General features: G+C 40.8%; 2 protein-coding genes across 2 annotated transcripts in view; one reads left to right on the top strand and one right to left on the bottom strand.

Moving 5' to 3' along the window:
- Window positions 1–765: 765 nt before the first annotated feature.
- Window positions 766–18,984, bottom strand: LOC140122350 (transmembrane 4 L6 family member 4-like). The gene is made up of 5 exons (XM_072143108.1): window positions 18,696–18,984; window positions 14,436–14,525; window positions 12,281–12,429; window positions 5,622–5,841; window positions 766–2,554 (listed from the first exon to the last, which is right to left on the bottom strand). The coding sequence occupies exons 1-5, from the start codon at window positions 18,867–18,869 to the stop codon at window positions 2,537–2,539; spliced, it is 651 nt and encodes a 216-aa protein (XP_071999209.1). The 5' UTR covers window positions 18,870–18,984; the 3' UTR covers window positions 766–2,536.
- Window positions 2,551–20,660, top strand: part of LOC140122349 (glutathione hydrolase-like YwrD proenzyme) — a 97,569-nt gene continuing 79,459 nt past the window's right edge. Inside the window, exon 1 of the mRNA XM_072143107.1 lies at window positions 2,551–2,570. The gene's annotated coding sequence lies outside the window, so the exon portion shown is untranslated. The remainder of the gene's footprint in view (window positions 2,571–20,660) is intronic.

Below are 20,660 nucleotides of genomic sequence, written 5' to 3'. Positions count from 1 at the left end.
GTGAAAGAGCCCTAATACAGAGACAGTGAGGGTGGTTGCATATATATTGCTGTATATACTTTACTTAGCTTGAAACCAATTGGGTTAGTTTATTTCACAGATAACGAATGATTCAAATAGGCCAACTATAGGAAAACTATGACCACTCAAGGACCATTTACCTACAATGCCCCGCGAACAGAAATTAAACCTTTACTTTATTGTGATTTAAAAACATACACAAGTGCTTATTAATATGATTTATTTTAAGACACTGCAAAATAAATACGCAGTTGTCTATGTAGAAATGAGAAGTGAGCTGCAAAATAACAGTGATATATAGAGGAGAAAACAATCCAAATGATGACATTCTGATTGTTGTAAGACAATTGTGTGTGTTCACTAATTGGGACTTCCGGAGAGGGGTATCTACACTACTCGATGTCATAGTGTGAATGAAACTGTCCGGACCCCTGAAGGGTACACAAGGTCACTTAGTTATCCTTTTATAGACACTTCCAGGCGCAGGAAGTGATTTAAAGTTGTCCACACAACTTCCGGATATGGCACAACAATTAATCACAGCCCTTAATGGCTATAAGATCCCTCTCACTATCCTTAGTGAGATTGAATCTTATCAACCTTGAGGAGCTGCCACCAGTTCTCCTTTAATATAAGCCCGATCCATAACGGGATTATATAGGGTGAGGAACCAACTCAGTAGCATGTATATAAGCAAGACTCGGACGTGGGGATTTGTGGATCGAAATTAAAGAGCAACACAGATTAGATTTTATATTTAATTGCCTTAAGGGCACACTCGACAAAACAGTATATACAGTAGAGATATATAAAGTTACACAGAGTACAAAAATACAAGGTATCACTACAAGTAACAGCAGTTCAGTAGTTCCGTTACCTTGTGTGCAGCCTAATGGAACCTGTTAGTCCACACCTTAAGATTCTTCTCTGCTCTTGATGTTAAAATGGTTCCCAATCCAAAAATGTATTTGTCCGTTGTGTGTAACTGTCCCGATTCAACCTACTGGTTTAAGAGTTTTTATGGCTCTTTATCTGTTTGCCATTGGGGGGTGGGGGAGATGCATGTAGACAATATGGCTGCAGAGGCCCTTTGAAGCTTGGACACCTGCTGCGTTCGTAAATAACCTAGCTCAATTAGGCCAATTAAGCTGAGGCTGAGGGAAAGTGGGGTAGGAAAAGGTCCTCCCCCCCTGGTCACATTTATCACACAAAGGTTATGAATGACCACGCTCTTTACCAATAACAGATACATTTTTGGTCAAGGTTTTTTTTATTTTTAGAACATTTTAAAAAATGAAAGCAAAGTCACCAAGAAAACATATTACCTTTTATACCAAGAGTTTTGTTTCTTTAGTAACAATAAGGTTTACATTCTGTATTGTATATAGACTTGAATTGCACATAATTTTGCCTGAGTACTCTAACTTTTCACACATCTCAATAAAATTTCACTCAGCAAAAGGATATACAGTACTTTTATATCACAGGCTGAAATATTAAATATAGTCCTTGAGCCATGTTCCTCTATGAATTTGTCCTGACTGTTTCTAGTGTCATTTGCTCATAAAAAAGACCCGTCACCATAATTTTACCCCTCACACCAGTCATACCTGCTGGTAAAGGGTTAAAAGTCTTCCCCATATCACCTAAAATTATCTGCCAATAAAGCGCTGTACCTTAACAATAGCTGTTTTTCTGATAAGCAGATATATAGATGAGCCATATTCTGAATTGAAAAGTCATGTTTTCTTCAGGCTTGCAATGTGAACTACGCTTCCTTCTTTTGATTTACAGTTCAATGTTTCTTCAAGTCCTGGCCGGAGGAGACAGGAAGTCCTCGCCCTGTCCACTTCCTGTTCTTACCATGGCAATATGCATTTTATAACTGTGTGGGAGACTGCAGTTCTTGTCACCATTTCTTGTACCCCCGCAATGGGCGAGGCCACATGGTGGTGGGCAGAGCCAACATAGACAAAAGTAGAAAAAAGTTTGAGGGACAATTTTACTTTTGGGAGGAGGCAGAATTAATCTGGGACACCCGCTGTGCTCTTTTCAACAAAGGTACAGAGTGTCTGTGTGTCTGTGTGTGTGGGGGGGGGGGGGAGTAAGGTTTAGTGTGCCTGTTCTTGATGACAGGTTCCCTTTAAAGAAATATAACTCAGCTTTGTAGTTTATGAACTTTCATTCACATGGAATGGCACAATCTTACACTTTCCACAAAACAGGGAAAAAGGAGCAGCCCATAGTGGACAGCAAGAAGGTACTGAACAGAGTAGCTGCCAAGGTAAGTAAACCTATGTTACAAATGGCCTTTAGGAGTGGATAGAGGTTTTACCGTGTTTGATACTATGAACTACTGTGTATCTGATATAAGATGTGCAGATGTGCTTTGTTTTATAACAGTTCACTTTTTACATAAGAAAGTACAATCAAAGTTATTTCTACTCTTCATTTGTCTTCCTCTTTGTGGGTCACATTTCACGAAAGGAACGATGGAATATAAAAGTCATCAGAGTTAAACAGGTCCGTCATTCTGTCAACAGAATAAGGTAGAGTTAAATTATTAAACTTGCTTTGAATTTATTTATTCAAAATGATCTACTTTAAGGGAATATTTAACCCCTTCAGTATGCAGCCAGTTTATAACGTAAGGCTCAACCCCATTCTTTGCAATCTGACATGTGTTGCTTTACATGGTTATATATATATACCGTATATAAACTTAACTTATCCAAACGATTTTGAGATTTTTTTTTCATCACATGTTCTACTTCATTTTAGTGGGAATTTTTTGCTGATACGTTTTGTGTTGATTTATTAAAAAAAATGTAAAAATGTTTGTTTTTTTAAATTTTGAAATTATCTCGTTTTCAGACAGTTAGTTTTGCCACCTAAATTAGTAACCACATGACATTTCCCATATGTCTCCTTTATGTTTCCAGAATTTTCAAAATGTCTGCATATTATATTTTAATGGAGGGAATTTCAGAATTGACTTTATTGTAGATTTTTATTGTTTTTAATGAAATTTGTAATATATGATACATCACTCCATCTTCGAATCTGCACCCCTCAAACTATTAGAAACTGCGTTTAGGAAGATTGTTAAACCCTTGAGTAATTAAAACAAAATGTAAGTGATATTTAGAATTTTGTCCGTAAATTTAGCCCTAAAATTTACAAATTCACAAAAGATAAAAAGAGAAAACCCATCTTAATATTTGTTATGCAATTACTCCCAACTACGGGTGTAATGTATGGGTGCACAGCAAGGTGCAGAAGGAAAGGAGGGCCATGCATTAGCCTATAGAATTTTTTCCTATAGAATTAAGTGGTTTTCAGTGTTGTTCATGGGACCCTTTTGTGAGCTATAAAATATTTGCTTTTCCGTTAATGTTGGCATGTAAAAACTTATATTTTGGGGTATGAGATGCATTTTTTAGTGATTTTGTGATGGTTATGTCCTATCGCAGAAAATTTAATACATTTTTTGTGCGAAGGGGTGGGGGTGGGTCTTGGTTGTAGAAAAAACATCAATTCTATCCTTGAATTTTTGGTCAGTACCAAAAATGGTATAGAAATACCAAATTTCTATATTTTTGCTTACGATTTACTAATTATTGCATCACAATTTTTCAAGTGGCATAATGCTTTTAATTATAGGTGTATATCGTATATACTCGAGTATAAGCAGAGTTTTTCAGCACAAAAAATGTGCTGAAAAACTCACACTCGGCTTATAGTAAAAAAAGAACAAAGTAAAAACTCCCCTTTCCAGCGCTCCCCGCAGGTCTTCTGTTTGATCTGTCCGGCAGCAGCGGCAAGTCCGTGCAATACACTCTGATGGCTGTGCTGTACGCAGCACGGACCTGCCAACGGTGCCAGACGGATCCAACAGAAGACCTGTGGGAGGCGTTAGAAAGGTTAGTTTTAACAGTGGACAGGGAGCTCTACTATATACTGGGGGGGGGGGGGAGGGGCTGCTGGCTGCTTTATACTGGGGGGGCTGCTGGCTGCTATATACTGTGGGGGCTGCTGGCTGCTATATACTGGGGGCTGCTGGCTGCTATATACAGGGGGGGGTGCTGGCTGCTATATACTGGGGGGGGGGCTGCTGGCTGCTATATACTGGGGGGGCTGCTGGCTGCTATATACTGGGGGGGGGGGGTTGCTGGCTGCTATATAGTGTGGGAGCTCCTGGCTCCTATATACTGTGGGAGCTCCTGGCTGCTATATACTGTGGGAGCTCCTGGCTGCTATATACTGTGGGGGCTGCTGGCTGCTATATACTGGGGGAGGCGTGCTGGCTGCTACATACTGGGGGGGGGGCTGCTGGCTGCTATATACTGAGGGGGCTGCGGGCTGTAAAATGGGGCAGGAGGCTGCTGGCTGCTGTATACTGGGGGGCTGCTGGCTGCTATCTACTGTGGGGGCTTCTGGCTCCTATATACTGTGGGGGCTGCTGACTGCCATATACCGAGGGGGCTTCTGGCTGCCATATGGGGGCTCCTGGCTGCTATATACTGGGGGGTTGCTGGCTGCTGTATACTGTGGGAGCTCCTGGCTCCTATATACTGTTGGAGCTCCTGGCTGCTATATACTGTGGGGGCTGCTGACTGCCATATACTGAGGGGGCTGCTGGCTGCTATATACTGGGGGGGTTGCTGGCTGCTATATACTGGGGGGGGTGCTGGCTGCTACATACTGGGAGGGGCTGCTGGCTGCTATATACTGAGGGGGCTGCGGGCTGTAAAACATGGCAGGAGGCTGCGGGCTGCTATATACGGGGGGGGAGGGGAGGCTGTGACCAATGCATTTCCCACCCTAGGTTTATACTCGAGTCAATAGGTTTTCCCAGTGGTAACATTAGGGGCCTCAACTATACTTTTTTGTGGGACATATTTTTGGATTGAAATGTTTTTTTGATCACTTTTTATTGCATTTCATGTGGAACAAGGTAGTTAAAATCATAATTTTTGGTGGATATTTTTTTTTACGTCTTTTATTGGGGGATTTAATAGTGATTTTTTTACATTATATGATTTTCACTTTTTTTACATTTTATATGTAATTGTCATATCTAACTGGGCTTTTATTCATTTGTTTATTTTTATTTAAAAACATTTTTAATTTTTTTTTTACTTGTTTACTTGTCCTACTCATCATTCGATTTCTTGTTCATTATAATACCCTGTAATGCTGATGTATTGCAGGGTATAAGCACTGTCAGCCTATGCTTATTTCCTGGACACAGCAGCTAACGTGTGTATTGTGATGTTCTACAGCAGCTGAGGTGTGCATTGTGATGTTCAGCAGCAGATAAACTTTATCTTATGTTACATGAAGTTCTGCGGCAGCTGGCAACATAACTTGATGGGTTGGGGCTTGTTGGGGGGGGGGTCTCAGTTAGGCAGAGAGGCCCCCATCAGGAATTTTCCCCCTGGGCCCAGAGGACCCTTGTTACACTACTCCAAACCTAGTCAAAAGCCTCTCACATAGAGTTGGGAATGTGTTGGGATATACTGGTTTGGCTTTTATCTCACAGTTGAACCCGCAGCAATCAGACACGAATATAGAAACACATCCTAACATCAACTTACTCCACAGCATCCGCAACATTTGCAGTCTCCACAGATTGTTCCAATAAGGCCATTGATGGCTTGAATAGCACAAAGAACACCTTGTACTAAACCGATGATTAGCAGAATTGAGAAGAGGGTTAAATTCCAGGTAATTATAACTTCGGTATCAAATTCACTTTTTCCGTTGATTTGGTATACTTTGCACCTCTCCCATAATGTTTTGTTTCCTAAATAGTTTCTAAAGAGAAAAAACAGAAAAAAATATTTGGGTTTAGATTCTTTCCACCTTAATTGTGATAGCAGAGTCTACGTCTGGACACCACTATGGTATCCAGACGTAGACCGGGGGTAGACTGGTCTACAGGTCAGAACTGGTGAAGACTGCACCCATATTCACTAAAAGACCAGCGCCTCCTAATAAATATCGCAGCTGGACCACCGGCGGGGGGAATTTTAAGACGTTTTTAAACCCCAGTCTTAATAAATCCCCCGCACTAAATAAATCCCATTGGAGGATTCTCTGATACTTTGGTAGGCCATATTGACCCTGCTACTATGGATCAGCAGGGACCCTTTATACCACATGTTACATCCATTTCTGAAGATATTGGGGCAGATTTATCAAGCTGTCTGAAAGTCCAAATATTCCTAGTTGCCCATGGCAACCAGCTACAGCTCAGCTTTCATTTTACCAGTGCTCATGAATATTTTAAAAAGGGAGCTGTGATTGGTTGCCATGGGCAACTGAGAATATTATGACTTTCAGACAGCTTGATAAATCTGCCCCATTCTCTAGTAGAAGCAGTGCTCTTATTATAGAATATTTGGAAGGGGGTCTAATCGATTGGCGCACTCTGACAAACAGTAATAATAAAAAGAAAACCCCGAACAAACAACATGGCCCTAAAAATAGAGGAACTTACCCTAGTGGCCACACCGTAGAAAATAAAAGGCGGGTTCTCCCCACCAAAACGTCTAATATTGTACAAACCCCTCCAAAACCAATCAAACCGAGTACCCCAGCATTTTTTACCCCACCCTGTCACCCCACTCCAAGTTTTTCCAATATCGAGAATGGTTGTCCTCTACATCTTCCACCCACCACTTTTCCATCAGTCTCTGATCCCTTAGACCTTACAGATCATCGTAACCTGACCAATAACCATTCGATTAGTCCCCTCAACCTGTCATCCCTCACTACCCATGACTCCCCTCTCCCCCCGAGCCAGGCTCCATTCCGTCTGTCCCCCACCCGAGTTTACTTAGAGACTCCGGACCATCGACCAATCCCTGACCCACCATCAACTATAGGGCTCCCCACATCTAACTGCCTGAGCCCAAACTTACAATCCTTCATGAGAGACCCCAGATCCACCTCGCCTACCACTGAGGTACCGATCACACCACAACTTCATCATTTTTTTCAACGGGGCATGTTCAAAAGCCAAAAAAGAAAAAATGTAGACGAGGAACCAGGGGAGGCACGAAAAGGAGGACCACGTGACCCCCCTGTACCACTCCAACCAACAGTCATAATACAGGACCACAAGAAAAACAAAAAACTGAGATAAAGATCTTCAACCTCTCAAGTCATATTCTGAATGAATCTGAAACCAACTTATTAAACAAAGGTCTTTCTTACTGCCCGACGTCAAAATTTGATGAATTTCGACTCTTCCAAGATTTACATATCTTTACGCGTAAACTTACATTGGCTAGACATTTCAGTCTCCCAAAAACGAGTTCAACTCTCGACAGAATTGGTCCTCCCCCCAACCAGTCCGACTTGGAACTTTCCAGTGTTGGGCCCCAGAAAACAGGCACTACTCTCACTGTATCCACCAATACATCTGAGACACTCCCTGTTATTGATAGCGGTCTAAAACCCAAATCAAGGTATTACCCTCTCCATCACAGAGGAAATAACATCGAGACTTTTGTGTCTCTAGTTGAAAAAGAACTCCGGAGTATTAATTCCGATCTCCAACTTTCATACAACTTGACATACAAAGAAAGGAGAGCAATAAAAACACTCACAGATAATGATTCCATTGTCATCCGTAGTGCAGACAAAGGGGGTGGCATCGTCATCCAGGATAGAGGAACATACATAGAGGAAGCCTCTAAAATCCTATCGGACACCAACTACTACGAGGTCCTACAAAATGACCCCACCTGTTCCTATGCACATGATCTAAAATACCTGCTCAATGACGCCCTCACTAACCACATCATAACAAAATCAGAAAAGGAATACATCTGGATAGAGTCCCCATCTACACCAATATTTTATCACCTACCAAAAATCCACAAAGACCAAAAAAACCCTCCTGGACGCCCCATTATTTCGGGCATTGGTTCTTTGACCTGTAATTTATCCCATTACATCGACATACACCTACAAAAGTATGTTCTCAATTTATCATCATATCTCCGTGACTCCACCAGCGTTCTTCTCAGTTTACAAAACATCCCTTGGGAACCCTCTTATTGGTGGGTCACCCTTGACGTATCCTCCTTGTATTCGAACATTCCACATAATGAGGGCATCTATAGAATTGATCAACATCTCACTAGGAAGAATGACATGCCGGAGAAACAAAGGAAATTCATTCTGAAAGCTATAGAGTTCATTTTGACACACAATGTATTCAACTTTCAGAACAAAACCTATAAACAGGTTAGAGGCACGGCAATGGGCACCAGATTTGCCCCAAGTTTTGCCAATTTATATATGGGGGAATTTGAAACCGAATTCATACTTAACAACCCCAAATGGTCCAATAACATCATCTACTATAAGAGATACATTGACGATCTCCTGCTAATATGGAACGGCACAGAAGAAGAAATCCAAACCTTCGTCACCTCCATCAATCAAAACAACTGGGGCCTATCATTCACTCAGTCAAACTCAAAAAAGGAAATAGAATTCTTAGACCTAACCCTACAAATTGTTAACGAAAAAATCGTCACAGAGACCTTCTTCAAGAAGGTCGACAGCAACAGTTTTTTGCACTTCAAGAGCTCCCACCATTACAAATGGAGGAAGAATATCCCTTTCAGTCAGTTCAGACGTATCAGAAAAAATTGCTCAGAAACTGACACCTTCAGAAAACAAAGTAAAACCCTCACTAACAGGTTTCTGGATAAAGGTTTCCCGAAAGGGATTGTCACAGCCGCTCTCTCACGAGCTGAAAAATTATCGCAGAAAGAATGTCTGGCTCCCCGCGAAAAAACTCCCTCCGACCTTGAACAAGGGAAAAACAGGTTAAACTTTATTACCACGTACAATGATAATCATCCCCGCCTACGAAGGATTCTTGAGAAGCATTGGTCAATTCTCCTAGATGACCCATACCTGAAACCAAAGCTAACCAAACAACCGATTATCACTTACAGACGATCCCAAACTCTAAAAAATATGTTGGCTCCGAGCAAACTCCGGTCTAAGAAAAATACAACCCAGGCTAACAATTTTCTCCCAAAAACCATTGGCAGCTTTAGATGTGGGCAGTCCACCTGTAAATGCTGCCTGAACATATGTCACAGAACTAAACAATTTAGTAGCAATACAACCAAAGAAGTTTTTCACATCAAATCCTTCATAAACTGCACATCCTCGTATGTGATTTATCTACTAGAATGCCCCTGTGGGCTTCAATACATCGGCCGTACCATTCAACAGCTCAATACCAGATTAAACAAACACCGTAGCAACGTTACAAACGGTTTTATGAAACATAGTGTGTCTAGACACAGCCATATCTTCCACCAAAACGATTTCTCCGGATTCTCCGTCATCCCCATTGAACAAATCCCGGCAGGCAACGGTAGATACACCAAACTTTGCCAAAGGGAAATGTACTGGATATACAGGCTGAATTGCCTGGTCCCCAATGGCTTAAACGAAACACTAGAAAATAATTTCTAATTATTTTGTTGTCCAGTCCTTTCTCACCCACATTACCCCATATTCGTCAGGAGATCGTCAATTACCCCAGATCGTCAATTACCCCATATTTGTCAATTCCTCTTATTGAGTTTCCACACACTCCCCATTTTTTCTACTAACACATAGTAATATCTCTATCACATACCCCTCCGATATCCACCCACTTTACATACCCCAAACAGACAACTTATATTCTTTAACTGATCCATCACATTGACCCCGATCAGCTGTTCACCAATATCTAATCTCCATCCTCTGATTCCGTTGGTACTCACCTATTCAGATGATCCGACGCAAACAAAAAACTTCTGACATGGTCCTCCGCACGGAACTCCGTCCATCTAGTGCGCACGCGCACATGAAAACCCACTGCGCACGCGCAACACCCGACACATATATGTCGCCCACTGTGGTTCCGACATTTTTCTGGTATACAAGACTCCACTGCACATGCGCAACTTCGAATTCAGGCCGCTCCCCATTACTTGGAGATAAATTCGTGCGCAGATACACACACTCCAATGCCCTTGGAGACTCTTCATTTCCTGTGGCACCAGGTAATAATCTTTTGACATCCACTGAGTCCTGTAGATAATCACTGAGTGATCTTTGTTCTCACTCTGGCTATCGATTCAATAATATATGTATTTAATCATATATGTATTTATTTATTCATTTATTTATTTATTTATTTATCATATTTGCCTATTTACTGTGGAAACTTTGTGGCTGCAGAAACACCCATTTATCATGCACTTTATGAATTATCCTTACCTTTTTTGTATGTAACATGTCTCTAGTCGTACTTTATATCCCAACCATATGTGTTTTAAACATTGAACAGCCATACAAAAAATTCTTTTCAATTTTTTAAAATTAATTTATTCAATTTATTTATTTAATATACTTCATTTATATGAATGTGATTCTTATCAATATGTTACCTATGAAATCAATGTATCACATGAACCATTCATTTTCATATGTATGTTTTAGAGATAGATCTCCTTCAGAGTTTTATTTTTTAGAGATATTATCACCATCATTATAATTTTTATAAAAAAAATTTTTTAGTATTCGAAACCTCACAACTACCTTTCCTCAACTTATGTTTTTAAATTGTTGTACTATCATTTATATTGCATCTACCCTCTTCCTTTTTTTTTTTCTCTTCATTTACCATCAGTCTTTTTCACTTGAGAAAGGGGTCCCTGTGCCCCGAAACGCGTTGTGACTTGTAGACTATCAATAAAAACTATTTCACCACCTTCTCAGAGTGCGCCAATCGATTAGACCCCCTTCCAAATACTCCTATATCCCCTGTACCGTCTGGCAAACGACAAACAGGAGATCTCTATCTGAAGGCAGCACCTGTACATGTAGACATCAATTCTTGTTACCTGAACGTAGTGTTGTGCCTACCCTCAGCACAACCACACACGGTGAGCACATCTATATTCCCATACCTAGATTCTTCTAAAAAAGGTGTCACCCTATTAGCGCTCTCTCCCCACTCTTCCTTGCCATTCTCTATCCCCTTATTATAGAATTGCCCTGTACTGCCACATCATGGATCATTATTTTAGATTAAACCTTAAAAGCAATGTAAAAAAGGAATTCATTTAAAATATTATTCATGGCTCATTTTCTATAGAAAATCTATGAATAGCAATTGCCGAATAAAGCCACACCTTAAATATGCTATGCTTTGACAAAATCCCACTGACAACCAAGAATTTAACAAACAGGCAAAAACAAAGGGATACATTACCTGCGGCTCTGTGCCTGCACATTATGTTGGTCCAGAGTCCAGGATTGGGCTCTTGATATATCCAGCAAGGTGTGGTCACTATTGTGCACCCGGCTCAGTACTACACCAGGCGTAGAAATGTGCTTTAGCCTGCGCCTGGCCATGGCTACAGCTACTGTGCGGGGTATCCACACCCTACAGCAGCCCACTCCACGGTACAACACTGCACCATCCAAAGTGGCATAGAGTGAAAATTAGCCAAAATTCCTGGCTTGTATTCAGGTGTAAAAAAATAAAAATAAAAAAGCATGAACATAAATGGTTATTCTTATTTGGGACATATTTGGGCTCCCCAACCCCAAGCTCTCAGATGTAGTGAGGTTGGATGTGGCTGTATATGTATGGTTCTGTATATGTATGACTAAAAATAGCCAAGTGAGGAGTAAAGGTTTATTTGTAAAATTTACTTCTCTTATCGGACCTTCGACTGTCATTTTGTGACATGGTGATGCATCCACAGATTATGGATTGTGGGGCACAAGTTATTATATTAATAAAAACATATATAAGCATGATGGTGCCCCTGGTGCATGCTGCATCCAGCCCTCTGATAAATCCCACCGAATAGCTGGTTTGGTGGGGAACTTCCTCGCCAGGTTTGACCTGGCATAGAATTGCGCCTTAACTTTCACCTGGATAGGTTCAGGCTATAGGCAGTGCACAGGTGCGAGGCAGGAACAACCCATATTGCCATACTGCCTAGCTCAGCACCGTCACTTCCCCAACCAAATGCCATAAAAGGTGGATAAGTCAAAATTTCCAGCTCTGCTCCAGGCATTGTGACTGGTTTGTATGCCTGGTTGCATAGAGCATTTTTATTTAGAATACATTTTTATCCGAAGCCTACAAACAGCCCAAATAAAACAAATTAGACACTTCTTTGTGGAATAATTCAAAACTAACTGCACATACCCATCACTGAAGGGATAATCCCAAATATCTTTTCCAGCTTCTTTTCCCAAATAACATATTGGCCCATGGTTTATAGCAACTGCAGAAATAATGAAATTGTACGCAGCTCCAACAAATCCAATGGCAGCAAAAAGGATAGAAGAAAACATCTGGAATAAAAAAACAAAGAAAAGTTACTAAAAACATCAGTATTATATTTCATATCTCATTAAATGACCAGGATATGTAAGATCAAGCGTGAATTTGTTCTCAAATGAGATGTTTAGGAAAGGTAGAAGGAAAAATCAGGATAGGCTGGATCCATGCATGGTGGTGGTTCTTTCTGGTCCAGTGATGACATCCAAAAACAAGAGCTTGTCACTACTGTAGCCAATCACTGACTGTTATAGCAACCCCTTTCAGTTAATGGTTCATTGCTAGGAAATAAGACCTTGTGTAAGAAATCATCCCTGGAGCATAACGTGCAGACTGGTAGGTAACCAGCTAGTGCTATGGATAAAGAAACAGGGGATCGGTGAGGGGAGTGTCATTTTTTTTTTTACAAATTTTATTAAGACAAAGGGTCTTTAAGTTACAATTTTGCCATATCAAAAGTTTGGGAATGTTGTCCATTCCCTATGGGCATTGACATTAGTTTACTTTTTAGGTTTGCACGCTGCAATCACTTCAATTCTTCAAATCCCACCCAACATTTTTTATGGGATTCAAGTGAAACCAGATGAAACCAAGCCTTGGCGGCAGTGGCGGATTAAGTGTACCTTGGGGCCTGAACTTTTTACATGACTAGGGCCCAACCAGCATCCAAACCAACATGTGCCCAGATGCTGCTCTATAGATTCTATATTCTTAATCTTGTACTGTTCATTTAAAGGGGTTTTCCCACCAATCAAGTTATGCCCTATTCAGAGAATAGGTCCTAACTTGCTGATCGGTGGGGGTCTCAGTGACGATACCCCCCACAGATTGCAAGAATGGGGGATCCGAAGTGATTCCAGGTACCTCCGTTGGACCCCTCGTCACTCCCGGGGTTGAGTGGAGCAGATGGCCGCGCATGTGCGTTCTGCTCCATTCATCTCTATGGAGCTGATGGAGATTGGTCAGCGCAATTTTCTGATTTTGACAAATGAGCCATTACTTCTTGTGCTTTTCGGGATGTACATCTTGAACATTTCAGGGTCTAGAACACTTCTCCATTTATTTGTATGGAGTCATTACCATGGCTGTGGATTCCACGGCCACATGCATGAGCCAAATGCCCAGACCCCAAAGGATAGAGCAGGCAGTCTTTCTCTATTGTCAGCAGTGCATGAGCTTTCACCCACCAATGACAGTAAGACTGTACAGAACCATTGTTTGTGGCCCAAGGAACTTTACACGTCATGTTCAGGAAACATTATTCTGCAAACTGAAACCTCCCTGTCTGATGCCAGCAAATGCTACCCGTTACATTTTCTGCCATGTACAATAAGTCATGGCTCATTTAGTTTGAACTTCTAACTTATGCCTCAAATTGTATCTTGAGCACCATTCAATGGCAATGTACTTGCTATGTTTCTGTTCCTTTTTCCTTAAAGGGGTTGTAAGGCCTTAGCTAAGTGATGCTTACCTCTCCCGTCATTTCTGTTGTCCTGCGGCGCTGCCCTTCAGTGCTGTGCCCTGTATGTTTTTGACATTGGCGCTGCCATCTGACTACTTCCGCTTGCCCGGCTATGGAAGGGGGTGTCCCTACCAAACAGGGATGTGGGAATGACGGGCGGGGAGTATGCCAAAAGGAGCCGGCCTATCCCCTAGGCCAGTTATGTTGATCTTGCTAAGCCCGACAACCCCTTTAATTGTGTAAGACAATGTTGTCTTCTGGCTTCATTGCATCCAGGTAAGTATAAAGAGTTTTTTTGTAGCAGACACCAACGGACTTGCTAACGGGCATTTGGGAAACTAACCCATTGGTCCATAAAGACCTGTTGGTGGTTCAGTGTCCCAAATTGCCATGACCGGTCCTCTTTAAAGGGGGCGAAGGCATGCTAAAGGAGAAAAACATGTATTCACCACAGTTATTTTACATGAAAATACTAAAATCATAGAAAACTATATATCTTGCAGCTCAGATGACGTTACCAAAATTTTTAAGTTCTTCTCATCCTGCTTGAATACTTACAGCAAATCTCTTCCCACAGCTTTCATTGCCACAGCATCCACAACAGTCATTATTTTTCATACCCAGGAACACAAGAGCTGGAAAAATCATCTACAGAAATAGAAAAATATCACATTTTATTATTTTCCCTTCTGACCTATTGTTTATCCTTTGGTAAAGCAATTTACAGAATTTTCATTTTTGTAGTTGAACTGAAGTTATTTATACACAATACTGGGTCACTCTTCTTAACACAATGCAAACCCCACCTCTAAATACAAAGAACCCTAAACATCCATTTATCAAATTGTGTCTATATTTATGTGGTACAAATTAATCTGGCATTTACAACTCTCAGATCGGCACTTCTCTATTTTACTTTTGGTAAGGGTAAGCTTTTATTATATAATGTGGTGGGTGGTTCCATTTTTAACAAGAAACTTTCAAGAAAGTGGATGTAAACTGACAATACAGTTCAGAACACGGTTAGGCCTCAATCATATGTTGTGTGAGGGCATATACAGATATGCATCCCCTTAGATGCCTATGACAAGCCAGTGGAGGTATGGTGCCACACATGTGTGGCACTGTACCGTTCACAGGGAAAATATAGAGCATGCTTTATCTTTACCCGTGTCTGAGGCCCTACTGCGCTATTTCCTATGGAGAGGGGAGGAGTGAGCAGCCATCCCCCCTCCTCATCTCCAGTGTGCTGAAGTGTGCGGTAGCCCAGGCGAGCAAACGTTAATCTAAATGCAGCCTATGGGTGCGGTCACACATGGCGTTTAGCGCATTAATTAACGCAACCCAATGCCACAGCTGAAGAGAGATTTGCCTAATGAAATTGCTGTTGACATTTGATTTACTAAGAGCGTGCTTAGTTCCACCCGTAAAGCATGTTGCGTTAGTGGAATATGTCCTCTGGCAGTAGCTTATTTCTCAGAGAACAAAATAATTACTTATATTTTCCGCTGTATAAGACACCTTTTTAAGCCCTAAAAAGTCGGGGTCGTCTTATACGCCGGTGAAGGGGGCACCATGTGAATGCATCTCGGGCAATGGGAGGATCGGGCTTGGTTTTCTGCAACTGCAGGAGGTGGCGGAGGCTTCTTGTTTGTTTTAGTGGGCTCCGTGCGTGATGTTGTACATGGGGCACTGGCTGCTGCTGCCAAGGATGATGAGATGTCCCGGGTGGCTTTGGGTGCCTTCCTCCTGCTGCTGTTGTCGATCTCCTCTTCTAAAGGTGGGCCCAGTGGAGTCACCTCACTGCTCTCCCATGCCCGGTGGAGAGAGGAATGGACAGCTTGGGGAGAGGACTGCAGGACTTTGTCACGGACGGCGCCAGCACCCAGCATACCCAGGCAAGTGTCGGAGCCTAGAGCTGCTGGGGGCCCACTGACGGCCACATGTCAGTCACAAGCAGGCTGGCAGTGCTCGGTGCTCTGCAGGATGCCGTCCTGTGTCTCTGCACTGTGTGGCTGCCAGGCAATAGGATCCAAGTGAACACAGCAGAACAGAAGCCATGGACCTGATCAAAGGACTTTTTTTCTTTTTTACTGGTCACAATTAGTCCATGGAGGTGAGGAGGGGCTGCATAAGATTTATGGGGGTTGAAGATGGGCCCCGGCTGCTTATAATTCTGCCATGGAAGGTTACGGAGGCTGCATAAAATTAATTCATGGGGGTGAGGAGGCTGTATATAATAAATCTATAGGGGGATGAGGGGAGCTGTATATAATGAATCCATGATTCTACATGATTTAACATGTATGGTATTGCCCAAATTTCTGAAACAGCACTTTTTCACCATTTTGACACATATAAATATGTAATAAAAAGTGATCAAAATGCTGTACCATCCTCAAAATGGTAGCAGTGAAAACTTCATCTCATATCGCAAAAAAAAAAAAATGACACGTCACACAGTATGAAAAAGTTATTAGCGCCGGAAGATGAAAAAATTAAGATTTTTTGTGTTCAGGATTTAATTGATTAAAATTACCAAATTGAAATCAAATCTGATGTTTTTTACAAATCTGTATGTTTCCAGCATTAGAAACACGTAAATATATTAGAATTAGTACACAATTTTCTCTTTCTAATGGCCTTATAAAAAGTGGTCATAATGAGGAATTCATATCCGTAATGGTATATCTCAAGGTAACAAATGGCTATTAAGATTTGAAATAGTCAAAAATGAATTATGAATAATTGATCAAGAAAGATTTAACTTGATGATGTCAAAAATATTTCATTTCCTCCCCCAAGCTTGTCGGTTTTTCTTGTTTTTTTCTTGGTTTATTATTAAAATATCTCCAACTTGCAAATTGTAGTAAAAAGGAGAAACTTTAGGATCCATGGCTTACAATTCCTTCCTTTCATTACTTGAAAATGAAAACAATTTAATAAGTTTTTAAGTGTTTGGAAATTCATTAACAAGTAACCAATGCATAAATTTAAGCAGCATCACCAATAATTCATGAACTGCAAGTGAGAAGTTTTTATGTGTTTTTTCTGCTAGAGATTTGCTTTTCTAGTAGTAATTTGTATGCTGTCTGTACATAGAGTTTGTAGATAAAATTGGGGGAAATAAAAATGTAGTCAGCAACTGTGTATTTAATTGTAATCACCATTTAACTAATTTTTATGTGTAAGGGATGCAATTTAAACCATTTTTTTAATATAGTTTATAAGGGGATTTTGGGATGTTTTGTTACGAATCTACCTTGAAAGTTTCCCTTGACCAACCCTGTAAAAGCCCGTGACGACGGAAAGCCGTCTTTACAGAATGAATGACGGCTCACTGGTACAGTCTGTATAAAGTCTGCACTATCCCTACTGCTGTCTACATGTACAGACAGGTGGTACCCTACTTAAGAACACTCGACTTACAGATGACCCCTAGTTACAAACGGACCTCTGGATGTTGGTAATTTACTGTACTTTAGCCCCAGGCTACAATAATCAGCTACAACAGTTAGCAAAGGTGTCTGTAATGAAGCTTTATTGTTAATTCTGGTTCTTATGACAATCTGACATTTTTCAAATCCAATTGTCACAGAGACCAAAAAAATTTGGCTGGGGCTACAATTATAAAATATACAGTTTCGACTTACATACAAATTCAACTTAAGAACAAACCTATAGAACCCAGAATCTTGTACAGACTACCTGTCTTTACAACTAAATCATTCCCTTCACTTAGTAACCTATCTATTCCTTGCTTCTTTAGTTTGTAAGCTCTAATAGCCGTGATTGTCCCTTCACACACTAGCGATCTGCTAGGGAGAGGTGAGCTGAGATACGGACTGAAACGCGTAGATCAGTTACCTTCTTTATGGATGTACATCTCTAATTTTAACATGTTACAATAAAGTATATTTTTTATATTTCCCCTATATCTGAAGTGCTGGAGATTTTATCTCTTTTTCAATATATCTGAAGTTTCCCTCTGTGTGAAGGAACAATGTTGGCTATCAGAGCTGGCAGTCTAAATAAACAGATTGTTTACAGTGCAGGAAAAGATTGAGCTGTAACTATACATGTAGGCAGCAGCAGGGAGAGTGCAGACATTATACATAGGGGGTCATTTATTTCCTTCTTCCCTGAGCTCTTTTTGTGAGTCTATTTTTTGCACCTCATTTGTTTTTGTAGTTTTGGCTCTCTGTCAAATGCAGATTTTTTTTTTCCTTAAAATGATTAGGCGCAAATCTGAAAAAAGGCACATTTTTTTGGCGCAACTCATAGCATTGCTTCTCCTTTGCATGGCCAGGACCGGCATGTTTTTTTTTCAATTATTTGTGCCCTTTTAAGCACAAATAAATGTTAAATAAAGCGCAAACATCTGAAAATCAGATAAATACAAGGACAAATTAGGCGCAAACCAACCAGGATTACTGGTACCCTGCTGGAGAAAAGCAGGGAAAAGTTGCGCAAAAACCCAAATCTGCCAAAAAAATCATCAAAATAGAACCAAAAAATGTGCAATTTTTTCTATAATCATTCTATATAGCACAGGATGAAGGGGGCTTTTGCATAGCATCGGGCTTTTAGCAAGTAGTACATTTTGTATAAAGCCTCACAAACTCAAAAAATTTAGCAGCTACCAATATTTTTCATTTTTTTCTTTTGTTGATGTTTAAACAATTTGACAATTTGTGCACAAAAAACTCTGCTGATGGGGTTGCTACAAAACTTTTGTTAAAAAAAAGTCATAAAAAAACCAACAGACTCAGGACTAAAACAGGCGCACCTTTCCCATTTGACCCCCTATGTACTCACCAGAACTCCAGAACCCAAGAGTCCCCCGAGATAGAAGACTTCTCCTGTGATATGATCATTGCTCTCTGCTACTTTTCCAGCTGGGAAAAATAGTAAGATATGACCCAGCACAGCCAGGATAGCGAGGGGGATTAGGGTGATGCCCAAGCACTTTGCACATTTTCCTGAACACATCTTTATAAATATGAGTAAGTTTCTAGCAGTTATGAACGGGAGCGATGTTGGTCCTGGAATCCAGTATAATGTAATCCCTCAGGGTTCTACTGCTATCTGCAGTTTTTATGGTGACCTGTCAATTTTATACCGCACATCCTATGAATAAAAGTTGGAAGAGATAATGTTCAGGGTAATAATTTGTCATGACAACTAATAACCCTGTTAATATTCTACTCAAACACACAATGACACGTAGGATAGCAAAGGATTTCTTTGTCCACAAGATGAATATAAAGATAATCTTCACAGCTCAGCTGCAATATTGATGCTGCTCACACAAAGGCGGAATTGTTTCACAGAAAATTCTAAAAATGTGTTTTTGTTAAAAGTTTAGCATTTTCCAACCTTTATATCAGTGTCCATGTATTTAAAACTAACCTACCAAAAAAATATTTTATAAAACAAAAATTAAAGAGAAAAAAGCTTGCAACACGTGCTGCCGAGATCTCCCGGCCCGACTGCTGCAAAACCGGAACTGAACTGTCAGTTCAGTTCCGGTTTGCAGCATTCGGGCCGTGCGTTCCCGGCAGCATGCGTTGCGAGTGTGATGAGAGTTCATCGCATCACACTCGCAAGCGTAGAACGGGCCTTATGATTTGTGATGGTCACTTGAAGTTTAGTGAGTGCAGGATTTATTTTATAAATATGTTTTTTTTTCTGTTTGTTGCAAACTTTGAATTATACCTGGCCACAAGTCAGCTAAAACCTATGACAATTTGGCGTGATTTGGGAAGGAGATACAGTGGGGGATATTTATTAAGCTTTCTCTGTCAGTTTTCTGGCAGAGACGGCGCATAAATATCCCCCTCCCCACCAGATTTCTGGCTTCTCTGACCCACATGGCTCTTTGGGCAGGGAGCGGGGCAGGCTGCGGAAAATACAGCAAAAAACTCTGACAGGTCAGACTAGGTATAAACTGGCGGAGTTTGCGCCCAAGCCACTAAGAGGCCGAAACCTTTTAGTAGATATTGGCGCCTGATATCTACTATAGTCCTAATGAAGGTCCCCCAGTGTCCTCTGAACCAGGCAAAGGTGATTCCAATAAAGAATGAAATCACACATATCTGAGGAAGCTATCTCGTTTCTAACATTTTTTTTAAATAACATCCAATTGAAGAAATGTTTACATATGACAAATGCATTAAATTAAATGTGAATGCCCAGATGGGAATACCCTTTGCCACGGGCAAAGCCTATTTAGATCGCTGTAGCCGCTGCGGGCATGGCCATATTAATTCAAATGCTACTGGCAATATTGGCATTTAATCAGTTAATACCCCATTGCAGGTGTTTTTAAAATTGCACCTGAATTTTAAAGGCTCCGTTCTTCAGTATTCACAAGGTAATCTACACTGGCAGAAAAAAAATTGTATTTTAACAGTGGAAAGGCCGGGATTTCCTGCATGATAAAGGGAATGTCTACCTTCAAGGACACATACTTGGTTTGTAATTGCTTAACTTGACTAGTTCTATTTTTACTTATCACAGTCACAAACAGGTCATTGATAATGTACATTTTACTCACAGGCACATGGCACGTAATATATATAAATCCTGATAAGAGAAACTTGTGACGTGGGAGGCTGATGCTACCAGGCACCTGTTAATTTAGAAATCTTATCACGCATGAGAAATAAACTAGGGATCAAATGAAGTTTCTGAACTATGAGGCATTACTTGTAATCTGACGAGTTTCCTGGGTGTAAACTGTGGGATTAAAAAGAATTATGAGGATCAGCTTAAAAGGGG

The sequence above is a fragment of the Engystomops pustulosus genome, chromosome 3, assembly GCF_040894005.1.
Source record: "Engystomops pustulosus chromosome 3, aEngPut4.maternal, whole genome shotgun sequence".
Taxonomy (NCBI): Eukaryota; Metazoa; Chordata; class Amphibia; order Anura; family Leptodactylidae; genus Engystomops; species Engystomops pustulosus.
This window is presented reverse-complemented; position numbering and strand designations above follow the sequence as displayed.